This window comes from Nannobrachium achirus (genome assembly GCF_963921795.1).
Source record: "Nannobrachium achirus genome assembly, chromosome: 15".
Lineage (NCBI taxonomy): Eukaryota > Metazoa > Chordata > Actinopteri > Myctophiformes > Myctophidae > Nannobrachium > Nannobrachium achirus.
Window position 1 is genome coordinate 14362647 of NC_137822.1, and position 20758 is coordinate 14383404.

General features: G+C 43.0%; 2 protein-coding genes and 1 long non-coding RNA gene across 3 annotated transcripts in view; 2 read left to right on the top strand and 1 right to left on the bottom strand.

Moving 5' to 3' along the window:
* LOC308300106 (uncharacterized protein) overlaps positions 1–13111 on the bottom strand; it is a 37554-nt gene extending 24443 nt beyond the window's left edge. The window contains exon 1 of the mRNA XM_080743884.1: positions 13018–13111. The gene's annotated coding sequence lies outside the window, so the exon portion shown is untranslated. The remainder of the gene's footprint in view (positions 1–13017) is intronic.
* LOC308299483 overlaps positions 1–20758 on the top strand; it is a 711129-nt gene that overhangs the window by 288334 nt on the left and 402037 nt on the right. The window lies entirely within an intron of this gene.
* Positions 5088–6569, top strand: LOC308299055 (protein disulfide-isomerase-like; the record flags this gene model as incomplete). Its single annotated transcript, XM_080742781.1, has 1 exon — positions 5088–6569. The coding sequence occupies one exon, from the start codon at positions 5088–5090 to the stop codon at positions 6567–6569; it is 1482 nt and encodes a 493-aa protein (XP_080598907.1).

Sequence of the window (20758 nt, forward strand, 5' to 3'; positions counted from 1 at the left end):
CCACCGTCATCGGGACAAAGATGTTTCTATTCGGGGGCCTTGGGGACAAACATTGGTGCAACAACATCAGTGTGTTTGACACAGAGACCAACTTTTGACTGAGCTGCATGCCTTCTGCACAGCTTCTCCCAAGACCACGCTGGAAGCATTTAGCCTTTGCCTACAATGGAGAGCTGTACATTCTTGGTGGCAAAGACGACTCTGGACTCTGGCTATATGATCTGTGGAGATTCAATCCAGAGACCTTCTCCTGGAACAAGGTTAAGCCCGAGGGAGGAGACGTCTCACCAGAGTTTGCTGGTACAGAGCATTGTTGCCTGGTGGGTGACTGTATCTTCTTCTATAAGTATGGCCTGCAAGTCTTAGACTTGAATCCTGGTCTGAAGACACTATGCAAACGAGCAGTTCTTCAGTACGGTCTGGAGTGGTCGGAACTCCCACATGACATCAGGTGGGAACTGGTGACCATGACTTCCGACACATCGAAAATAAATAACACGGGCGTGTCCCTCGTCCGGGCATTCAAGAGGATGTTGAAGCTGTTTAAGAGGAGACGAAGATGACGCTGAGGTGTCTGACCTGTGCATGTCAGACTAACCGTAGATCCTATAGTTTTTATATTTTTCTTAGATTGCCTACTATTCTTTTCCATTTGATGTATTGCTGTTGATGTGCTGATGTACAAGGGCGTCAATCATAGGGAGACGGGAAAGACATATCTCCCTTCAGGGTCCCGAGGGACCCCCCCAGTTAGAGGGGACCCCCCAAACGTTTATGGGTCTGAATTCTGAAACCATGCACTAATGAAAGGGTCGATGCTGCAGTTCATAGGAGCGACGTGCAACAACTGGAAGCTGTACATCCGGGAGTACCTGTGACCACGCTGACGTCAAAGTCACTATTGGCCAATCACAGAGCGTCTTTTCCGGGACTTATCAATTCAACAGAGGGACTTATCAATAGAGATGTTACCGATCAATCGGCAATGGATCGGATCGGGCCGATCAAAGCGTGATCGGCGATAATCGGTGGTTTAGATCAAAAGGTAAATTCACCGATCCGATCGGATCAGTGCATCCGATCAACCAGCCGTTCAGTATGCCCACTTGAGGCCATTTTGGGGTATTGATTTCCACAGTGCTGAAGGAATAATTAGTTACTGCTATGATAATAAATACATAGTAATGCTAGTAAATAACTATAAGGCAAATATATAAATGAATTCATGAGTGAATGAATGAATTAAAGTTAAAACATTAACATTTAGAAAATATAAATAATAACTTGATCGGATCGGTGATTGATCGGTATCGGGTGATCAAACTTTTGTGATCGGTGCTCGCTGATCGGTTCCAAAAAAACTGATCGGACCATCCCTACTTATCAATATACCTGTAGTCTAGATCAGGGGTTTTCAAAGTGGGTGACGGGGCACCGCGACAACAGTCCAGGGGTGCCGCAAGATAACTTGATAATATTTCGAATTTATTTGGACACTTTTTATCATTTTTGAGCGGTGGTAAACAGCTCCATAGAGTGGCTGTGCGTGTGTGTCTGTAGCCACTTTTCCTCAGCGTTTTGCCATAGGAATGTGTTTTCCTCAGCGTTTTGCCATAGCAATATGCCTGTGTGTGTGTGTGTGTGTGTAGCCTGTATTAGATCACCAATTACATCCTAGACCTATCTGTAGCCACTTTTTCCTCAGCGTTTTGCGATAGCAATGTGTGTGTTTGTGTAGCCTGTATACATCACCAATTACATCCTAGACCTATCTGTAGCCACGTTTTCCTCAGCTTTTTGCCATAGCAATGTGTGTGTGTGTGTGTGTAGCCTGTATACATCACCAATTACATCCTAGACCTATATCCTAGTCTGAAGAGCGTTATGCAAGCACGACCAACGCTCACGTCACATTGGGTGTGATTTTTATATTTTTCTTAGATTGCCTACTATTCTTTTCCATTTGATGTATTGATGTTGATGTGCTGACGTACAAGGGCGTCAATCATAGGGAGACGGGAAAGACATATCTCCCTTCAGGGTCCCAAGGGACCCCCGCAGTTAGAGGGGACCCCCCCAAACGTCTGAAACCATGCACTAAATGCACTTATAGCCACATATATGAAAGGGTCGATGCTGCAGTTCAGAGGAGCGACGTGCAACAACTGGAAGCCGTACATCCAGGAGTACCTGTGACCACGCTGACATCAAAGTCACTATTGGCCAATCACAGAGCGTCTTTTCCGGGACTTATCAATTCAACAGAGGGACTTATCAATTCATATACCTGTAGTCTAGATGGACAGGGGGGCCCGCGCGCATAGGGTGGATTTCTTTTCGCCACCTTTTTTCTTAATCCTTGAAGGGTATATTTTAAGATTCTGCCAGGTATCATGGGGTTCATTTCGGGCTGTCCTGCATCACTGAACCAGCACTATGCCCAAAACGAGTTGTAAAAAATCAAACCTTGGTTCGAAGTGAAGCGGTGAATTTCTATTCTATGTGTTCTAGAGCTATGAGCTAAGATCTATAATTTCTATGTGCTTTAGTTCTATATTTTTTATGAATTTGAATGGATGAATGGTTTTATCTGGAGGGCTAAATTGTCATGTGAAGCTTGACCAATCCTCGAATCTGCATGTACGGGACATGCATGGCACATGCATGTCCGTGCTTCTGATAGCACGTGAAACCAAGTCATCATCAGGTGAGGTCCATGAATAATGGAAGTAAGTATGTTCCTCTCCATGCTGACTGTAGCGAAGGGTCCAATATGTATATATAATATATTTTTATTAATTCTGAGTGGATGAATGGTTTCATCTGGAGGGCCAAATTGTCATGTGAAGCTTGACCAGTCCTCACATCGGGACGCACGAGACGGACAAAGCCACTTTGTTTTTCACCGCTTCAAAAACATGTACTTCACATTTTCGGTACCAATCCAGACGTGGATAAGCACAACAAAGATACTTTAGAACCGTTGTATTCAGATATCACAAACATTGATGCAGAGGATTATATCAAACAACAAGGAACTTTAGCTACTCCTGTTATGCTCACCAAAAATATGAATGTAGATGATGGACTTGTCAATGGTACATTTGGTAAAATTGCCAAAATAATTACTTGGTGTTATGTATACACAAATGATTGGTCTTCAATTGGACAACAAGAATGCAGGACAGAGACAACGTGGTAAAGTTTTAGGAGGACCCGATGATGTTGTCTACATAGAGAGAGTAGAAGATAATTTGAAACAATAATAAGCAGAAAGTTTCCCATAAGGCTTGCATTTGCATGTACAATACACAGATTCAGGGCATGACAACCTCAACTGCAGTAGTATTACTAAAGAATATTTTTGAACCTGGTATGGCTTACATAGCTCTCAGCAGAGTAAAATCTCTCAGTGGATTATACATAAATAATGTCTGTCACATGAGCTACAGTATGTTTAGCAGATGTGTTGTGTCCTACAGAAACTCATCTACAAGGACCAGTAAGACTCCCTAATTGGGAGATAAGTGACCGTAAGTGACCAAAAATGTGTTTGAAAAAATCGCCCTGATGGTGGCGCTATATGGGACAGATGCATGTTAATGACATGAGTGTAGACATACTGTGTAGCGATTTGCGTGATTTTAGGGCAAAATGTGTAGGAGCAGTGTCCAAAAATGGGTTTGAAAAAATCTGCCTGAAGGTGGCGCTAAGAATCGGCTTCATGGTGGTGCTAGAAGAGGGGCATGTGAGAGGTTGTGGTTTGGTAGGCAAGGAGTGTGTATGCAAAATTTGGCAAGGATCGGGGCAACGGTTGCGGAGATATGAGCAGGGCAAAAGTGTGACGTGTGACAGACAGACGGACGGACGGACGGACGGACGGACGGACGGACGGACGGACGGACGGACGGACGGACGGACGGACGGACGGACGGACGGACGGACGGACGGACGGACGGACGGACGGACGGACAGACGGACGGACGGACGGACGGACTGACTGACTGACTGACGGACAGCTGGTGGAGGTTTTGATAGTAAGTGCTGACGGTCGCAATCATTTGTTACTGTCAACCCATTAAGGCCTAGAATAATTGAATGCTTTAGCTATTGAAAAATACTAGATATACAAGCTCACATAGAGCTTGTAGATCTGCTATTTTTGAAAGTGAACATTTGTAACTCAAATGTTTGCTTCTGGGGGGTCCCTGATACAATATTTTGAGATGGGGGGCGGGGGGGGGGGGCACTCGGTGCCGCACTGTGAGCTTGTATATCTGCTATTTTTCGCTGGTTAAAGCATTCAATAATTCTAGGCCTAAGGAACACTTTGTAAACCTGTCTGCGTTCCTGTCCGTTTCTCCATGCTTCCAGCGTCAGCTGTCCTTCATGCCTTCGGCGGGTCTGGATGTGATCACAGAGCAGGGACGTGTTGGCCATTGGGAAAAGCGGGACAACTCCCGAACGGCCGGTTCATTCCTGGCCGGCCCAGGCCGGCCATTAGGAAAAAAAATTAAATAAAATATCGGTCTTCGTTCCATTTTGGGGGCTGGGCGGCCAACAAAGTAAATCGTCACTGTCTGACAGAAACCTTGTATCTCCAAGTTTCAAATTTGTAATTTTTTCGCAAAGCAAAGCCCTGCTTCATCATACAAGGCCGTTGCACAAAAGTAGTGAAAACTACCTGCGGTGCGAGGCGTTGTGTGCTTGTAGATCGGCTGTTTTCACTAGTTTAAATCATTTTTAAAATGATAAATACAAAACAAACTGTTTTGGACGCACAATGTTTCCACCCGACAACGACGAAATATAACTCATGTACAGTAATTGGCCCACTTGTCACTTGTCATGATCTGAAATGGCAAATCTTTGAGTAGCAGCAGCGCTATAGAGAGAGATCTCTGACCATATATGGCTATCATTATGTCATATGACATCACACCTGTGATGCTTTGGAGAGTTTGGGGGTATAGATAAACATCTAGACTTGACTCAGTGAACCCAAGTTCAGTGTTTTTTGGAAGTTTACATTTGAAGCAAACATGTTTATTTCCAAGGTTTTTAAGAAAAACTCTGCTTTGGTAATTATGAGGTATGCCCTACTCTGGGCACTAGTGGTGGCCAGCACGCTGCTGGTGGCCAGCAGTTGTTCAGCCCCGAATCCGATCACAGAGGAAGAGGACGTGCTGGTGCTGACGAAGAGTAACTTCGATGAGGCGCTGAAAGGCCACCCCAACCTGCTGGTTGAATTCTATGCCCCGTGGTGCAGCCACTGCAAAGCGCTGGTCCCTGAGTATGCCAAGGCGGCCCGCATGCTGAAGGCAGAGGGCTCAGATATCCGTCTGGGTAAGGTAGACATCACAGCGGAGACGGAGCTGGCCAAGGAGTATGAAGTCACGAAATTGCCGACCATCGTTTTCTTCAAGGGAGGAGACAAGAAGTCACACAGGGAGTACCCTGAAGGCAGGCAGGCTTATGACATTGTGAAGTGGCTTAAGAAACGCACAGGCCCAGCTGTTGACACCCTGGCCGACATCGCGCAGGCAGAGTCTATGGTCGCAAACGAGGTTGCCGTCATTGGCTTCTTCAAAGACGCCGATTCTGAGGACGCTAAGGTCTTAGTTAAGGCAGCAGAAGCCGTCGATGATATCCCATTTGGGATGACCTCTGATGATGCGGTGTACTCAAAGTTTGAGGTGTCCAAGGACGGTGTTGTCCTCTTCAGGAAGTTGGACGAGGGTCGTAACATCTTTGACGGAGAGCTTACCAAAGCCAACCTCCTAGCTTTCATTAAGGCCAACCAGCTTCCGCTGGTCTCCGAGTTCTCAATGCAGTCCGTCACTAGGATCTTCAGTGGAGAATTCAAGTCCCACGTCTTTATGTTCTCGTCAAAGTCTGCTACTGACTTTGCGGACAAAATGGACCAATTCAAGAAGGCAGCAGAAGGCTTCAAGGGCAAGATCCTGTTCGTCTTCATGGACACTGACGTGAATGACAACATCATGGAGATCTTTGGCCTGAAGAAGGAGCAATGCCCCACCATCCGTCTCTTCACACTGGAAGACGAGATGACAGCCTACAAGCCCGAAAATGAGGCCATCACTGCTGACAACATTATGAAATTCTGCACACTCTTCACCGAGGGAAAACTCAAGCCCCACCTCATGAGCGAGGACATCCCCAAAGACTGGGACAAAGCCCCTGTCAAGGTCCTGGTGGGCAAGAACTTCAAAGAAGTCGCCTTCGATCCCACCAAGAATGTCTTTGTGGATTTCTATGCACCCTGGTGTGGACACTGCGCACAACTGGAACCCATCTGGGACATACTGGGAGAGCAGTACAAGGACAGTGAGGATATCATAGTGGCCAAGATCGACTTGACAGCCAATAAAGTGCAGTCGATTAAGGTCGTCGGCTTCCCCACGCTTAAATTCTTCCCTGTGGGAGACGACCGAAAGGTCATCGACTACCACGGAGAGAGAACACTGGAGGGCTTCACCAGATTCCTGGAGAGCGGTGGCAAGGAGGGTGGCGTACTGGCTGAAGAGAACGGACATGACGAGTTATAAGGAGGGCGGGCAAACAAAGGTCCCTCTGACCCTGGTCACTGACACGTCCTTCACGTCCCTGAGGACCTCCACCAGTATGTTAGCAACCTTCCGCAGAAGGTATATGTGGACCATAATAGGTCAAAAGAAGATCCTTGGTTGGTGCAGTGTTAAAGTGGCTGCCCATCACCATGGAGGTTGTGGATTCAAATCCTCAGTGGTGTTTTGTTGAGCGTCCACGCAAATACTGGCCATGACATATCCAGTTTTTTATTTTATTTTATTTTTTAATATAAATTAATGTTCTGTCTAAAATCAAGACAGGGTCTAATAACGTCATGGCTACTTGTTAATCCTGGACTTAATGTGGCAAGTGTATGATGCCAATCATCGACTATGTATCTGTAACCAATCTAACTATCATTGATTTCATCACTATGAAATTTGTTATACTGTATATAATGGAGAAAACGCATACATACACTATATACACAATGTGTGAAAACAGGCAGGTTCCAATAACGGCATTGATCGCATAAGCATCTCTGACATCATATTGATGATGACATCAGTCTAGACCAAATATGGAGAGATGGTGGGACGATGGATGTGAGTTTATGAATTCACCAAAATTGGAGAAAAAAATACATTCAAAGCATGGCAAAAGGCAAAACAAACAATAGAAATGAAAAACAAACGTTCACCTGGGCTTATGGGTCCACTCGACAGAGCAAGATGTTAAAGCAGGGATGTCAAACCTGCGGCCCCTGGGCCAAATACGGACCACGAAGGGGTCCAATCCAGCCCACGGGATGATTTTGAGATTATTGCCAGACCCATGAAATGGGTAGGCCTACATAAGCAAATGTCGGTCCGGGTTTTCTATATAAAGGGTATATATGATGATGACATGATGATGACATGCCTACAAAAGGCATGATGTCATAAATGATGATGACAGACAGGGGGTCTGGCACAACCAGGTTAACCTGGTCTAGTTTTTCTTTGGGTGAGGCTTTACACCCTCCTAAATACTCTTTCTTTTTGTCTTCTTTTTTTTTCTCCTTGTATGATTCCTGCTCTCTGCTCTGACAAACTGGAGGCCAATTAGGAATATATGAAAAAGCTGGAAAGATTGGGGCAAAGTTTCAGCCCTGAAAAAAAACCTAGACATATGGAGCTATGAGGTTTCTTCCCGACAGCAAGGATATAATGGGGTTGTGTGTGTGTGTGTGTGTGTGTGTGTGTGTGTGTGTGTGTGTGTGTGTGTGTGTGTGTGTGTGTGTGTGTGTGTGTATAACACTACAACCACACACAGCACAAACACTCCGAGTCTGTGCAAATAACTGGCAGGGATTGGGGGGGGGGGGGGGGGGGGTTGAAAACATGTCTGAACTGAACGTTGCTCAGTTTGAGCTGTTCTTGTGTGTTTTGCTCCCCCGTCACAAACCCTTTACCTCACTGGACAGGATCTTAGGGAGAGAGAGAGAGAGAGAGAGACCCCCATGCAGAGACCCTGGTGGAGCATAATTGTGGGCTCGCCTGGAAGGCGAGCACACGTATGTTATCTTCATTATTTATAGTCAGTCAGTCAGTCAGTATCTCCTCAAAACTTTGGCGCGATTCATCTCCTAAACACTTACACCTTTCAACACCATTCAAATGGTTATGTGTTCAGCTTACTGAGGACACGTGTGCTTGTATTTTTCGTTTTGAAATGTTTTGTAGTATAATTATAAAAAAATAAAAATGTTTAACTTTAAGCACCCAATGCATTTCCAATGGGTTTAGTGAGTGAGGACAGAGTGTAGACAGAGGAAAGGGACCCATGTTTATGTTAAGGCGCTGTGGCTGCAATGTTCACACTTCAGATATGCTATTTATATCATTGTGTTCACACAGGTCTGCTCTCTGATTTGATCCAAATATCTAAGCTGTGTGATGTATATATTCTGAGTTAAAACTATAAATATCTATAAATGTCCCTCTCCACTCTACTGATTAACACAGCTGTGATTAAAGGCCTGTCTGTCATTGGCTGTTCTGTGGTGCTGCAAAGTAACCAAGTACATTTACTCAAGTATATACAAGTACTTGTACCTACAGTAAATTTTTGAGGTACTTTTACTCTACTTTCCATTTTTGTTACTTATACTCTACTATAAATACAGCATTTGACTGCTTCAGTTACTTGTTACTTTGCAGATTTTATTATTAATAAAAAACATAGATGGACCACTTAATACTGTAATCCTATGAAGTTGAGCTACAATGTGCAGTGTTGTGAGCTTGTAGATGAAAAAGTTATGTTTATGAAAAAGTTTTTCATTGGCTATTTATCTGGTTCTCAAAGTGTGGTTCAGGGAAGCCCAGGGGTCCCAGGGGGAGCATTGCTGATTCCCAAAATGTGGTTTGGGGACCCCCGCAGGGGGGTTCTTAAAGTGTATTCACTCACACGCACGCACGCACGCACGCACACACACACACACACACACACACACACACACACACACACACACACACACACACACACACACACACACACACACACACACACACACACACACACACACACACACACACACACACACACACACACACACACATAGAATTCATAGATATTAGGGATGCGAATCTCGACCACTGAGGCGATACGATACGCACCTCGATACACTACCAGCGATACGATATAATTGCGATACATTGAAATCCTGCCGATACGATACATCACGATTCATCCCTGTTCCCGATACGATTCCCGATTTGATGCAATTTGTCTGCGATTCAATTCTGCACAATGCGATACGATGCGATTCGGTGCGATTCAACACAATACAAAGGGTTTAAAATAAAGCCCATGTTAATTTCCCAAAACAGGTGCATTACATTTAATTTCCAAGCAATTTATTTTTTTACTGTAGAACTTGGCTCTGTCTAACAACCCAACTTATTGAATTCTGGGAAAACACAAAGGGTCTGCTCCCTTGCTGGCTGGTAGAATTGTTTGATTAATAATCATGATACTGATAGTATATCATTATTATATATCATTACATGGGTCCTCAACAGGTAGTCAGGGACCCCTAGGGTCCTCAGAGTTATGGGAGGCTGACAAAGATTTTTGTGATAGGAACCTTGTTTTTACAGTAACCAATTGAACAAGAAGCAACCCTATAGGGGAACATTAGCCAAAACATTAACAAGTATTGAGGGTTTAAGAGATTAAATAATTCATGGATTATAATTACTAACATAAATCCGTCATATTAATAGAAAAGATGACGTGTGAACAAATAAACACAAATTACTAATTCATTAATGTCACACACTGTTGATAGTGCCGTCAAAAATGTCATGAAAAGGTTAATCTGCAACAGTTTTATATAATAGCCTAGTAAGCCTATAGGCAAAAAACCCTACTTTGCACACACCTAAATAGCAGACCTACAAGCTCGCGTTGTGAGCTTAAATAGCAGACCTACAAGAATAAATAGCAGATCTACAAGCTCACAACACATCGCGTTGTGATTGCATTCAGAGAACAGCAGCACTGCAGCAACAGTAGTGTGTTGCAGCAACAGTACACACAGTGATAAATACATTGTTTTAAACAATAGCTGCACAGTGCACACCCAGCGACGTTGTTGTACTTCACACGTCAATAAAGCGCAGCAGAAGCTTTCTTTAACAAAATGACCCCGGGAGTCGACAAGAACAAACCGGGTGTGGAATGTCACATCAGCGAACATTGGAGAGGGAAGTTAAGAAGTTTTAATCTTGCATTTTTAACCCGTGTTGCTGTCTGTATCTGCAGTCGTTAAGTTGGGTGGGGGTGTTCACTGTGCTGCGCGCAGCGCTCAGCTGCTCTGCGCTGTGGAAGAGACGCTAGACTCGCTACCAAGGGCTTTTTTGGGGGTGGGCTGTGATGGTGCATTCTGGGCGCCTCGGAAACACAGGATAGAATGAAATACTACATGAAAAAATCGATACAACCATGGAGATTACCGATCCAGACACTCACGGAACGATCCATCACGATTTCAGCCGCCAATTGTACCGATACGCACTGAATGAACCGATTCACTCAGATCGCGAACGTTTGGATCGTGATTACGATCCGTACCGGTATATCTCCGCATCCCTAATAGATATAGAACACATAGAATATGTACAGTACAGTTAGGTACAGTAGAGTACAGTAAAGTACAGTAAGGTACAATACAGTAGTGTACAGTAAGGTACAGTAGAGTACAGTACAGTAAGATACAGTACAGCAAGGTACAGTAGAGTACAGCAAAGTACAGTACAATAAAGTACAGTCAGATACAGTAGAGTACAGTACAATAAGGTACAGTCAGGTACAGTAGAGTACATAAAAGTACAGTACAGTAAGGTACAGTAAGGTAGTCAGGTACAGTAGAGTACAGTACAGTAAGGTATAGTAAAGGTACAGTAGAGTACATTAAAGTACAGTACAGTAAGGTACAGTAGAGTACATTAAAGTACAGTACAGTAAGGTACAGTAGAGTACATTAAAGTACAGTACAGTAAGGTAGAGTAAGGTACAGTAGAGTACATTAAAGTACAGTACAGTAAGGTACAGTAAGGTACAATACAGTACGGTACAGCAGAGTACAGTACAGTAAGGTACAGCAGAGTACAGTAAAGTACAGTACAGTAAGGTACAGTAAAGTACAGTACAGTAAGGTACATTACAGTACAGTACAGTAAGGTACAGTAAAGTACAGTACAGTAAGGTCCAGTAGTGTACAGTAAAGTACAGTAAAGTGCAGTAGAGTACAGTACAGTAAGGTGCAGTACAGTAAGGTACAGTATAGTACAGCGAAGTACAGTACAGTAAGGTACAGTACTGTACAGCACAGTAAGGTACAGTACAGTAAGGTAAAGTACAGTAAGGTAGGGTACAGTACAGCACAGTAAGGTACAGTACAGCACAGCACAGTAAGGTACAGTAAGGTACAGTACAGTACAGTACAGTACAGTACAGTACAGTACAGTACAGTACAGTACATACACACACAGGGTATAGCTGCTCAGATTCACCGCTCCACTTCGAACAGGCCGGACTGGGCCCGTCAGTAAAATGAAAGAGAGCATTGCCTGGGACCTTGACACCTTTTACTATTATTTTTTGGGTGGAAGCGAGCCCACACTGTTTCGAAGGAACAGTATTTCTAGTTATGAACATAATCTCCTTCCTCCATCCATGCCTGTTTGGGCTGGCAGAGACAATAATGGAATGGACCACACCTCAACATGCATCCTACTCTTATCCGTGCAATTTCTAACTTGATCTGTTCTGGTCTCTGTCGGGTGGAAACCTCATTATGTCCAAAACTGTTATTTTTCAGGGCTTTTAAAATCGCAAAAATATTAGCCTACATCTACAAGCTCAAAGTGCATTGTGAATCGTGATCTGTTATTTTTGCTACTTTTGTGTGACAGTAGTATTATGAAGTAGGACATTAATTATTATGAAGAAAACATTATCGCACCTGTCATGGTATCAAACGCGACTAGGGGTGTAACGATATAGTAACTGAATCGAAAAATCTATTTTAATTTTCACTGATCTACTATATCGATATGCAAAAGCATATATTGTACAGTTTTTTGACACATTTCACACAGATTTAATTTCTTTGCTAAATAGTTACTATATCGATTTTAAATCATTGAATCTAATCGTATCGTATTGCCATGAATTAACTAATATCGTCCAGGTATCGTATCGTCGACCATGTATCGTGATGCGTATCGTATCGTTGTTAAAATGCATTGTTACACCCTCAAACGCGACACAAGTGCACATCTCGGTATGGTTCTGTCCTTGACGTTAGTTATCTCCATACATGGATAGGGACCTACACACAAAGCCAGAGGTATGGGCGCTTTAGCACCGCTCAAAAAACATAAATAGTTGTTAAAAGATGTTTCTGCCCAAAAGCAACGATATCCATCCCTGACCGGTGACTGTGAGGTATGGAAAGCTTTAAGGCATGATGACATGTCATAGGCCAGCTCATAAGTACAGTATAGGCCTAGTGGACAAAGATTGCCGGCTTGCATGAAATGGACATAAGAAGACAAAACGTGGAGTGAAGCAACAACACTGAGCTTTTTCTTTGTATACACTTTTTTCCTTTTTTTTTTTAAATCATTTTCTCCTTGATTTCTCTGTCTGTCTGTCCACTCTCCCGCTCCCTGGGTTTCTTGTACCGTGTGCAGTCAGTGTGCATACTGGAGGTGTGGGAAATAGGGCAGATATTTCTGGAGAAGTTTGTCTGCAGCAAGCCGAGCACACACTCTACCCCCTGCTTTCCATGTCTGAAGAGAATATACCTGTGCTGGCCTACTTTAAGGATGAGCATGAAGGATAATGCAGAGAGAGCTAGAGAAGATGTCATGTAACCAAAATTTCAGGTCGGAATATGGATGGAATATTTACCCTCTCTACTCCTTGCCTCCTACAGCATGACTGTACTCAGCAGTCTCCATACAGCCGTCTTCTCCTCATCTGACTCCACCCCGGTTTGAGGGTGATCTAGAGGAAAGTCCTCCTGAGACACAAAAGAGACACAAAATAAAATAGTGACACATATTTTAACTATGAAATTATCTATGAAAGAAAGAGGAACCATTTCGTACTTAATTGTATAACGTTTACCTAATAATACTGTTCATAAAAAGAAATACAGATTTATGCAGTGTAGGCCTATAATTCCCTCAGGTAATTGGACTCCTCAATGGCACACCTCAACTCAAGTTTATTTTCACATCACAGGCTTAAAGCCCTTTCCCACTGGACACGATATTAACGGTGTTCACATCAATTACAGCTGCTTTGTCGTTGTGGTGTGGGCGCTACCATCCACTTCAATTGAAAAACAATATTTTTTATCGTTATCGGGAAAGGGCCTTGAGGTGGGAAGAAGTGAGTGAAATGCTTTGTCATTCAAGCTCCACCAGTTGTAGACTGTAGTAAGAAATCAAACCTCGGTTCGAAGTGGAGCAGTGAATTTGAGCAGCTGTACCCTATGTGAGTGAGTGAGTGAGTGTAAACTGTGCCTGTGAGTGAGTGGTGAGTGTGCCTGGCCTGCACAAAACAGCGCCCCTCCTTTAACTAGTGTGTTGTGTGTGGCCACTCAAGGTATTGCCAGGCTACGGACATGGCCAGCCAGCCACCCAGCCACCCACCCAGCCAGCCAGCCACCCACCCACCCACCCACATACCCACGGACATACCTGTCTATTGGGAGCGCTTTCACCGCTCCAAAAAAAAGGTGGAAAGAGAAAGAGAGAAAGAAACTGATCACCAGTCATACCATAACGTCGTTGTCGGGTGGAAACCTTGTATGTCCAAAACCGTTTGTTCTGCATTTATCATTTTAAAAATGATTGAAACTAGTGAAAACAGCTGATCAACAAGCACACAACGCCTCGCACCGCGAGGCATTGTGTGCTTGTAGATCTGCTGTTTTCACTACTTTTGTGCGACGGCCTTGTATAAAGCAGGGCTTTACTTTGCGAAAGAACATACAAATTTGAAACTTGGAGATACGAGGTTTCTGCCCAACAGCGACGATAACCACATTGTTAATACTGTGTTTCTGTTTCACCTATGTGCATCAAGTTAATCAATGCACACAGGATAACTCAGCCATGCTCATTGCTCACACACACAATCAGGCCGGGAAATATGTCTTAACTGTTAAAAGGGACTGTTTAATAATGACAGAGCAGGTCAAATGAGTTCTGAGGATCATTAAAAATATGAATTGCAATGATACATGGTGCAGATTTTGAGTGTTCACATGGCCAATATATATAGGCCTACAGTATAATGTGTACTGAGAGTTATACAATAAAATGCAAGAGTGTCTTTTAAATGTACAATATTTCACTTGGCACGTTGGTATTGCTCCAAATATGAATCTTGGTGCTGTACTGGTCTGGTAATGATATAGTGTGCACTGGTGGTTGCAGTGGTAATCAAAGTGGGGTCCAGGGACCCTCAGCGTTCCTTGAGGGCGTTCTAAATGGACCCTTACAGGTCTGTATCTCTGAGAGTTTTACAAATGGAACCAAATGGAACCTTACAGGTCTGTATCTCTGAGAGTTATGGGGGTCCATAAAAAGAATAAATAATAATAAACGTTTGACAACCGCTGGCATAGAGAGATTCAGAACATTTCAGTATGTGGAATTCAGAGCTGCATTACTCAGGTCTGCCAGTGTGCTTTCTGATGTGGTCTAGCTCCACTGCAGACATTCCCAGTTCCACATGCCTACCCCGTTCTTAATACGGCTATTTCTGTGCTTTCCTCAGCAAAACCTGCAGCGAAAATAAACCAACTCAATATGTTGGGAGGCACCATGACGTTAGGATGACTTACTTTGTAGCTGTGTTACTACCAACCACACTCGTGTCACTATGGCTACACAAATATCACAGTAAAATATTATGATTCTCAAGAGCTGTGCGGGCACGCCGGGCAACATGAGGTCTTAAAAATGTTTTTATTTGACTGAACACATGCAGCTGGTCAAATGTATAGCTCAGGTCAAATACAAATATCAACTTGTATAACATTCATGTAACATTACAGACTCTGTTCTGCATGTTGTTTCTTAGTCATCACAGTGTATTTATCTGCATGGAGACCTTAGTAACTGTCTTAGACTGATTTAGTCAGTCCCCTGAGTCATAGCATAATATAAATATAGACACAGTAATAATATGTACACTGTGCACTGAGGGGTGGATATATTTTTTCTGTTTAGGAAATTGTTTGAAGAGTTGATATATGTTCACAATAATATTGCGTTAAACATTTTGTAAAATCTTGTTATAATTAGTATAATATGAATTATTGAGTTATGGCCATAGGAAATTGTTTTGTGAGGTCACAGTGGCCCAGTGGTGGAAAGCAAGCAACTGAGTAGATTTACTTAAGTAAACTTTTGAGATATTTGTACTTTACTTGAGTATTTCCAATACTTTTACTTCTACTCCACTACATCTCAGATCCAAATATTGTACTTTTACTCCGTTACAATTATTTGAAAAATTTAGTTTGTTACTTTGCAGATGTAATTATAATATTATAAAACATACATACACCACTTTAGCCCTATTTTATACCCAGCCCATTTTAAAATTGAACCGGGATGACTGGAAGCGACGAAGGAGAGCTCGTCTGAGGTCTACCTAGAAGTAAAATGTTTTTCCACCACTGCAGTGGCCTTGACCATTGATCACCAATTCGTCCAGTTCATCCTTGGTTCCAAGTGGATGTTTGTTTCAAATTGGAAGAAAATCCTCAGTGTTCCTGAGTGAGAATGCGATGGACGGACGGACGGACGGACGGACGGACGGAACAATGTGGCTGTTGGACAAAGTGGTCAGCCTGTGATGTCAGTCATTTATGACATCAGCCATCTATGACATCTATGACAAACTGAGACTAAATATACTGACAGTATTGAAATATATTTTGTCAACAAATAAAAACTATACTAAAATGTTAGGTATGTTAGGTAGTTTGGTTGCACTCTGAAAATGGCAGATCTACAACCACCTCACAACGCCTGCAAAGCATTGTGTGAGCTTGTAGATCATCTATCTATTTTCAGCATGCAACCAACTGTAAAACCAAGCATTACTTACAACACCATCAACGCCTGCCAAAATACATGTTTGTCGACAAAATCAACTGTAGATTTAGTCGGCTAAAATCATATGATATTTAACAAAAACTTTTCAGATGACTAAAATGTGACTAAAACCTTTATTCAAAAGACAATGACTAAAACTAAATCAAAACGTCAACACTTTCAAGCCCTAGTTTCCTGACCTTTGGTCTCCTGCAATAATCAGGTCACAGCCAGGTCCAGTCAGTGTTGCATTAAGCCCTCTCAGGGCACACTGACCTTAAAGCAATGACACAATGCTGATTGCCTGCCAAGTTGGACTCTGTTCAAAGCCCCTCAAGTCTGTCCAAAACCATCAGTCACCAACATTCTTAGGGATGGAAGATAGATTTTACACAATCGAGTAAAGATTGATTCTCGCTGGCGCGCATCTTACAAATATTTCTCTTTTGGGGCGAAGGAGGTTTTTGTATCGGTGGGGGAGGAGGTTTTGTCCAGATGTGGTTCTAAGAATCGTGCAGCGCGAGCAGGGGTGTCACACCAAATTCTGGGCCCTGGGTACAAGGATTCACTGTGGGCCCGCCCCATGAATGGGAACGCATTATTGTGCATTATTTTGTGCTTTAACCAGTGAAAAATAGCAGATATACAAGCTTGTAGATCTGTTATTTTTGAAAAAACGTGAAAATGTGTGCACGTCTTTGAATATTTTTGACACGATTCTATAAATGTCTTCTGAATCCTTCTAAGGTTTTTTTTTTTTTTTTTTCATGTGAAGGACCCCCAAAATGATATGTATTTGGCCACGGACCCCCATCTCAAAACATTTAGTTCCAGGGACCCCCCAGAAGCAAAATTTTAGTTTAGTTTTTCGCTTAAAAAGTACATATATTCAAAGATTTGCAACCATTTTCACATCTTTTCAAAAAATAGCAGATCTACAAGCTCACAGCGCGGCACTCGGTGCCGCGCTGTGAGCTTGTATATCTGCTATTTTTCAATAGCTAAAGTATATAATAATTAAGGCCCCCTCCACCTTGGGCCCTAGTAACTCAGTCCCACTTTCCCCCCCAGTGTGACGCCCCTGAGCGCGAGTCCTGGAGTGGTTCCTGACATTGTCTGTGTGTGTGCGCTGCCCAAAAACACGGCTTGTATTTTTTTGCTCCCTCTTTGTGTATAGAAAAAGTCATTTCTTGTTTCCAGCTGTGCAGACTGTTGAATGTTTCTATTTTGAAGTCTTGTTATTATTGCTCCGTTCTGTCCTCTCTTGTCCTGTACATCAGCTGTAATTATAGTGAATAAATGGTAAGTGGTGCATTTATATAGCGCCGTTTCTTCAACGCGCTTTACAAAGTGCATTACTGTACATTGTGTCTGTCAGTCTGTCTGTACATTGTGTGTGTGTGTGTGTGTGTGTGTGTGTGTGCGCGTGCGTGCGTGCTTGCTTGCGTGTGTAGGGTATTGCTGAAAATGAGCACTTGTTCTCAGCTTAGACTACCCTGGGTAAAAAAAGAATACAAATAAATAATACTAATAATACTAATAAACCATGCAAGGCACCACCAACCTGCTGCAGCAGTTGGGGGTTCAGTGTCTTGCTCAAGGACATTTCAACACACAGACAGGAGGAGCCAACCTACAAGAAAATAGCAACAGATGTACAAGCTCACAATGTGTTGCATCTGCAAGCTTCAGCACACTTCAGTCAATACAATAAGGTATGAATAAGGCTTTAGACTTATATAAATACGCTACCATGCAGCCTTCACTTCTCTGCCTTATTACCCTGATTTATAGTGTCATTGAATGGCCCAAATAATTTGTAGTTTAGAGCTCAAGTGTGCATTCACACTACAACAAACAGAAGGGAGATGTGAGGAGTGCTCAACCAGCGTCAAACATACTAGTAAGACGCCTCAGGCGACATGCGACCTCGTCCTAAACTAAAGGGAACCACAGTGTCAGGCGTGACCTACAGAGATACAGGGACAAGATGTGCCGGTTTTCATAGTTAACTGCGGCCTAGTCGTAATTAATAAATACAACGATGAGAAAGGCAGCAGAGATTTTAGTAAATCTTTGACCCCTTTTTTGTATTTTTATTTGCAGGACTCATATCTTTCACTAAATGTCTAGAGTATTTTCTTTCTATACTCACTCTAATATATGGTCAAAAATGGATGAACGCGTTCATTTAAAATCCTGTGTTAACATCTTGGTAAAAAAAAATGCAAGGAGAGGGTCAACTGAGGAAGGGAACCAGAAATACAGTACAGAATACAGTCACCTCTAACCAGGGGTGAATTGGATGGTGAAGCCGAAGCCCCCACCCCCCCAATCCCCTGGACCGATTTGTGACCACAGAATCCATTACACAGAACCCCAACTACATTGCCAAATATTATGCTACTAAACTGCTTAAATTTGGGGAAGGTGGAAAATCTGCTTCAGTCAGTCAACGGTCAATATCCATGTGCATTTCCAGATTAACTGACCAACCCATTGAGGAGAAAATGGATGTAGGCAGGCAGAATCTTTCTCTATTCTATTCAACAACTGGTGCCGTCCCCCAACTTCTAAAAATAGCATACAACACTGCCTTAACTACTAGCATATGGCCTGTAACCTAAAGGGTTTCCAGATTTTCTACCTATGTCTGAAATAATGACATTCTCTCATCCACAGAGTCCTATAGTATTATGACTATACTCAATATAGACTCAAACATATACCTCTCTGTGGGCTCACACACACAAGCGCACAGGAAAACCACAGTTTTCTTCATTAAACATTTAACACATTTTTGCCACTACCACAAAACGTTTTGTTTACGCCAATTTTAAATCATTAGTCAAGAAGGACGAGCACAGGCTTAGAGACAGAACACTGTATAGATAAACAGCTTTGTAGTGAAGCTGACTCAATTGTTTTCAGTTAAAGGAGGAGAAAGCGGAGGAGGGGAGGGTGAGCGTGTTCATTCAACTGAGGCAATCACCTGCATTATGTGGCACAGTACACCTAATCCATAGTGCATGTCAAACAATTATTGATTTGTGTGCGCGCGCGCATGTGTGTGCGTGCGTGCACTCAGCTGCACTGAAGACTATATAGCAACCATGTGGATTTTAAAAGCACTGACCTATACTGAATGTCCTCAGCATCGCCCCTTTTTGGTGAATTATTATTATAATTATAAAGAGCACGACATGGTCCAAAACAGGCACGTGCACACATAGACATCAAAGGGGGCTTGAGCCCCTGCCCTTTTATCCATTTGTAAAAAAAAGTGCCCTCTCCAGACCATGAAGTACTGTAAGCCATTTACCATGAGAGGGAGTGGGTTGTTGGCTGATTTACCACTGTTTCAGGGTTGTGGCACGAGGCGAAAAAGAGTGCCAAACAACCCTGAAACAGTGGTAAATCAGCCAACAACCAACGACCCTCGAATGGTAAATTGTTTTTCCACCACTTCTACCATATAAATGAAAGAAAACACAGTTGTGACTTGCAAGGTTATTTAGTTATACAACTGCAACACAACAGTGGGTGGGGTCCATGAGCCAACTCAAGGTTGTTGACTGATTTACCACTGTTTTAAGCTAATCAGAATCCAGTATCTGAACATGTGAGCACAAAAAGTGGTAGAATGCAGTTTTTACTATGGTGAAAGAAATGCAAACGCCCTCTTTCCATGCCATACATGCAGCATTCAAGAGAATTGCCTTTTCCAAACTCTCCTGAACTTGAATGCAGCATCTTATGTTGAAAGACTTGCCCTCTCTGTGTAGAAGTCCATGCCTCCATGCCACATCTCCAGTATTGACTTGATTATGCTTAGTTCAGTGTGGCGTCCGTCAACGCATCGCGCTGCGACGCGTTGTGAGCTTGGAGGTCTGCTATTTTCGATGTTTTCACCAAAAGGCCCTTTTATAAATGTCAGCCTCTCTGCCTCTCTAACATTCTCTGCACGGCCCTGGTCCAAAAATAGATAAGGTCAAACATGCTGATTCATCTACAGACTGTGCAGCAGGGAAGATGTTCCGAGCTCGACGTGTCTTACACGATACGGGCTCCTTGTTGATGTGTTGGTGCTTGTACTTTCTGGTGTGTGTTATTCCATTCCAACAATAATATTCACCGTCAGAAATACAAATGTGTGTGAGGAAGGAGGAGGTGTTTGGTAGAAAACACAAAAGTTAAAAGTAAAACAAAGCCTTTAACCCTTTGGTTTTCAACCCGTGGTCCGGGGACCACCGGTGGTCCTTTAAAGGGATTCCAGGTGGTCCACCAGCTATAAATGGTGGAGAGTTGGTAACCAAATTGATCACAGTATCTAAAATGACACATGCAGATGCTTTACCAGTTTTGATGGGGTTTAAGATGGTGAAATGGTGAAATCCAACCCATTCTCACTCCCTTTGCTTCACCCTCCCGACGCCGTGTCTTTCTTTCCTTTGCTTCACCCCTGTGAAGTTTTGGGAGTGACTATTGCGTCTAGGGTGCGACGGAGACGGAGAGTTTTTGGACGAGACAGA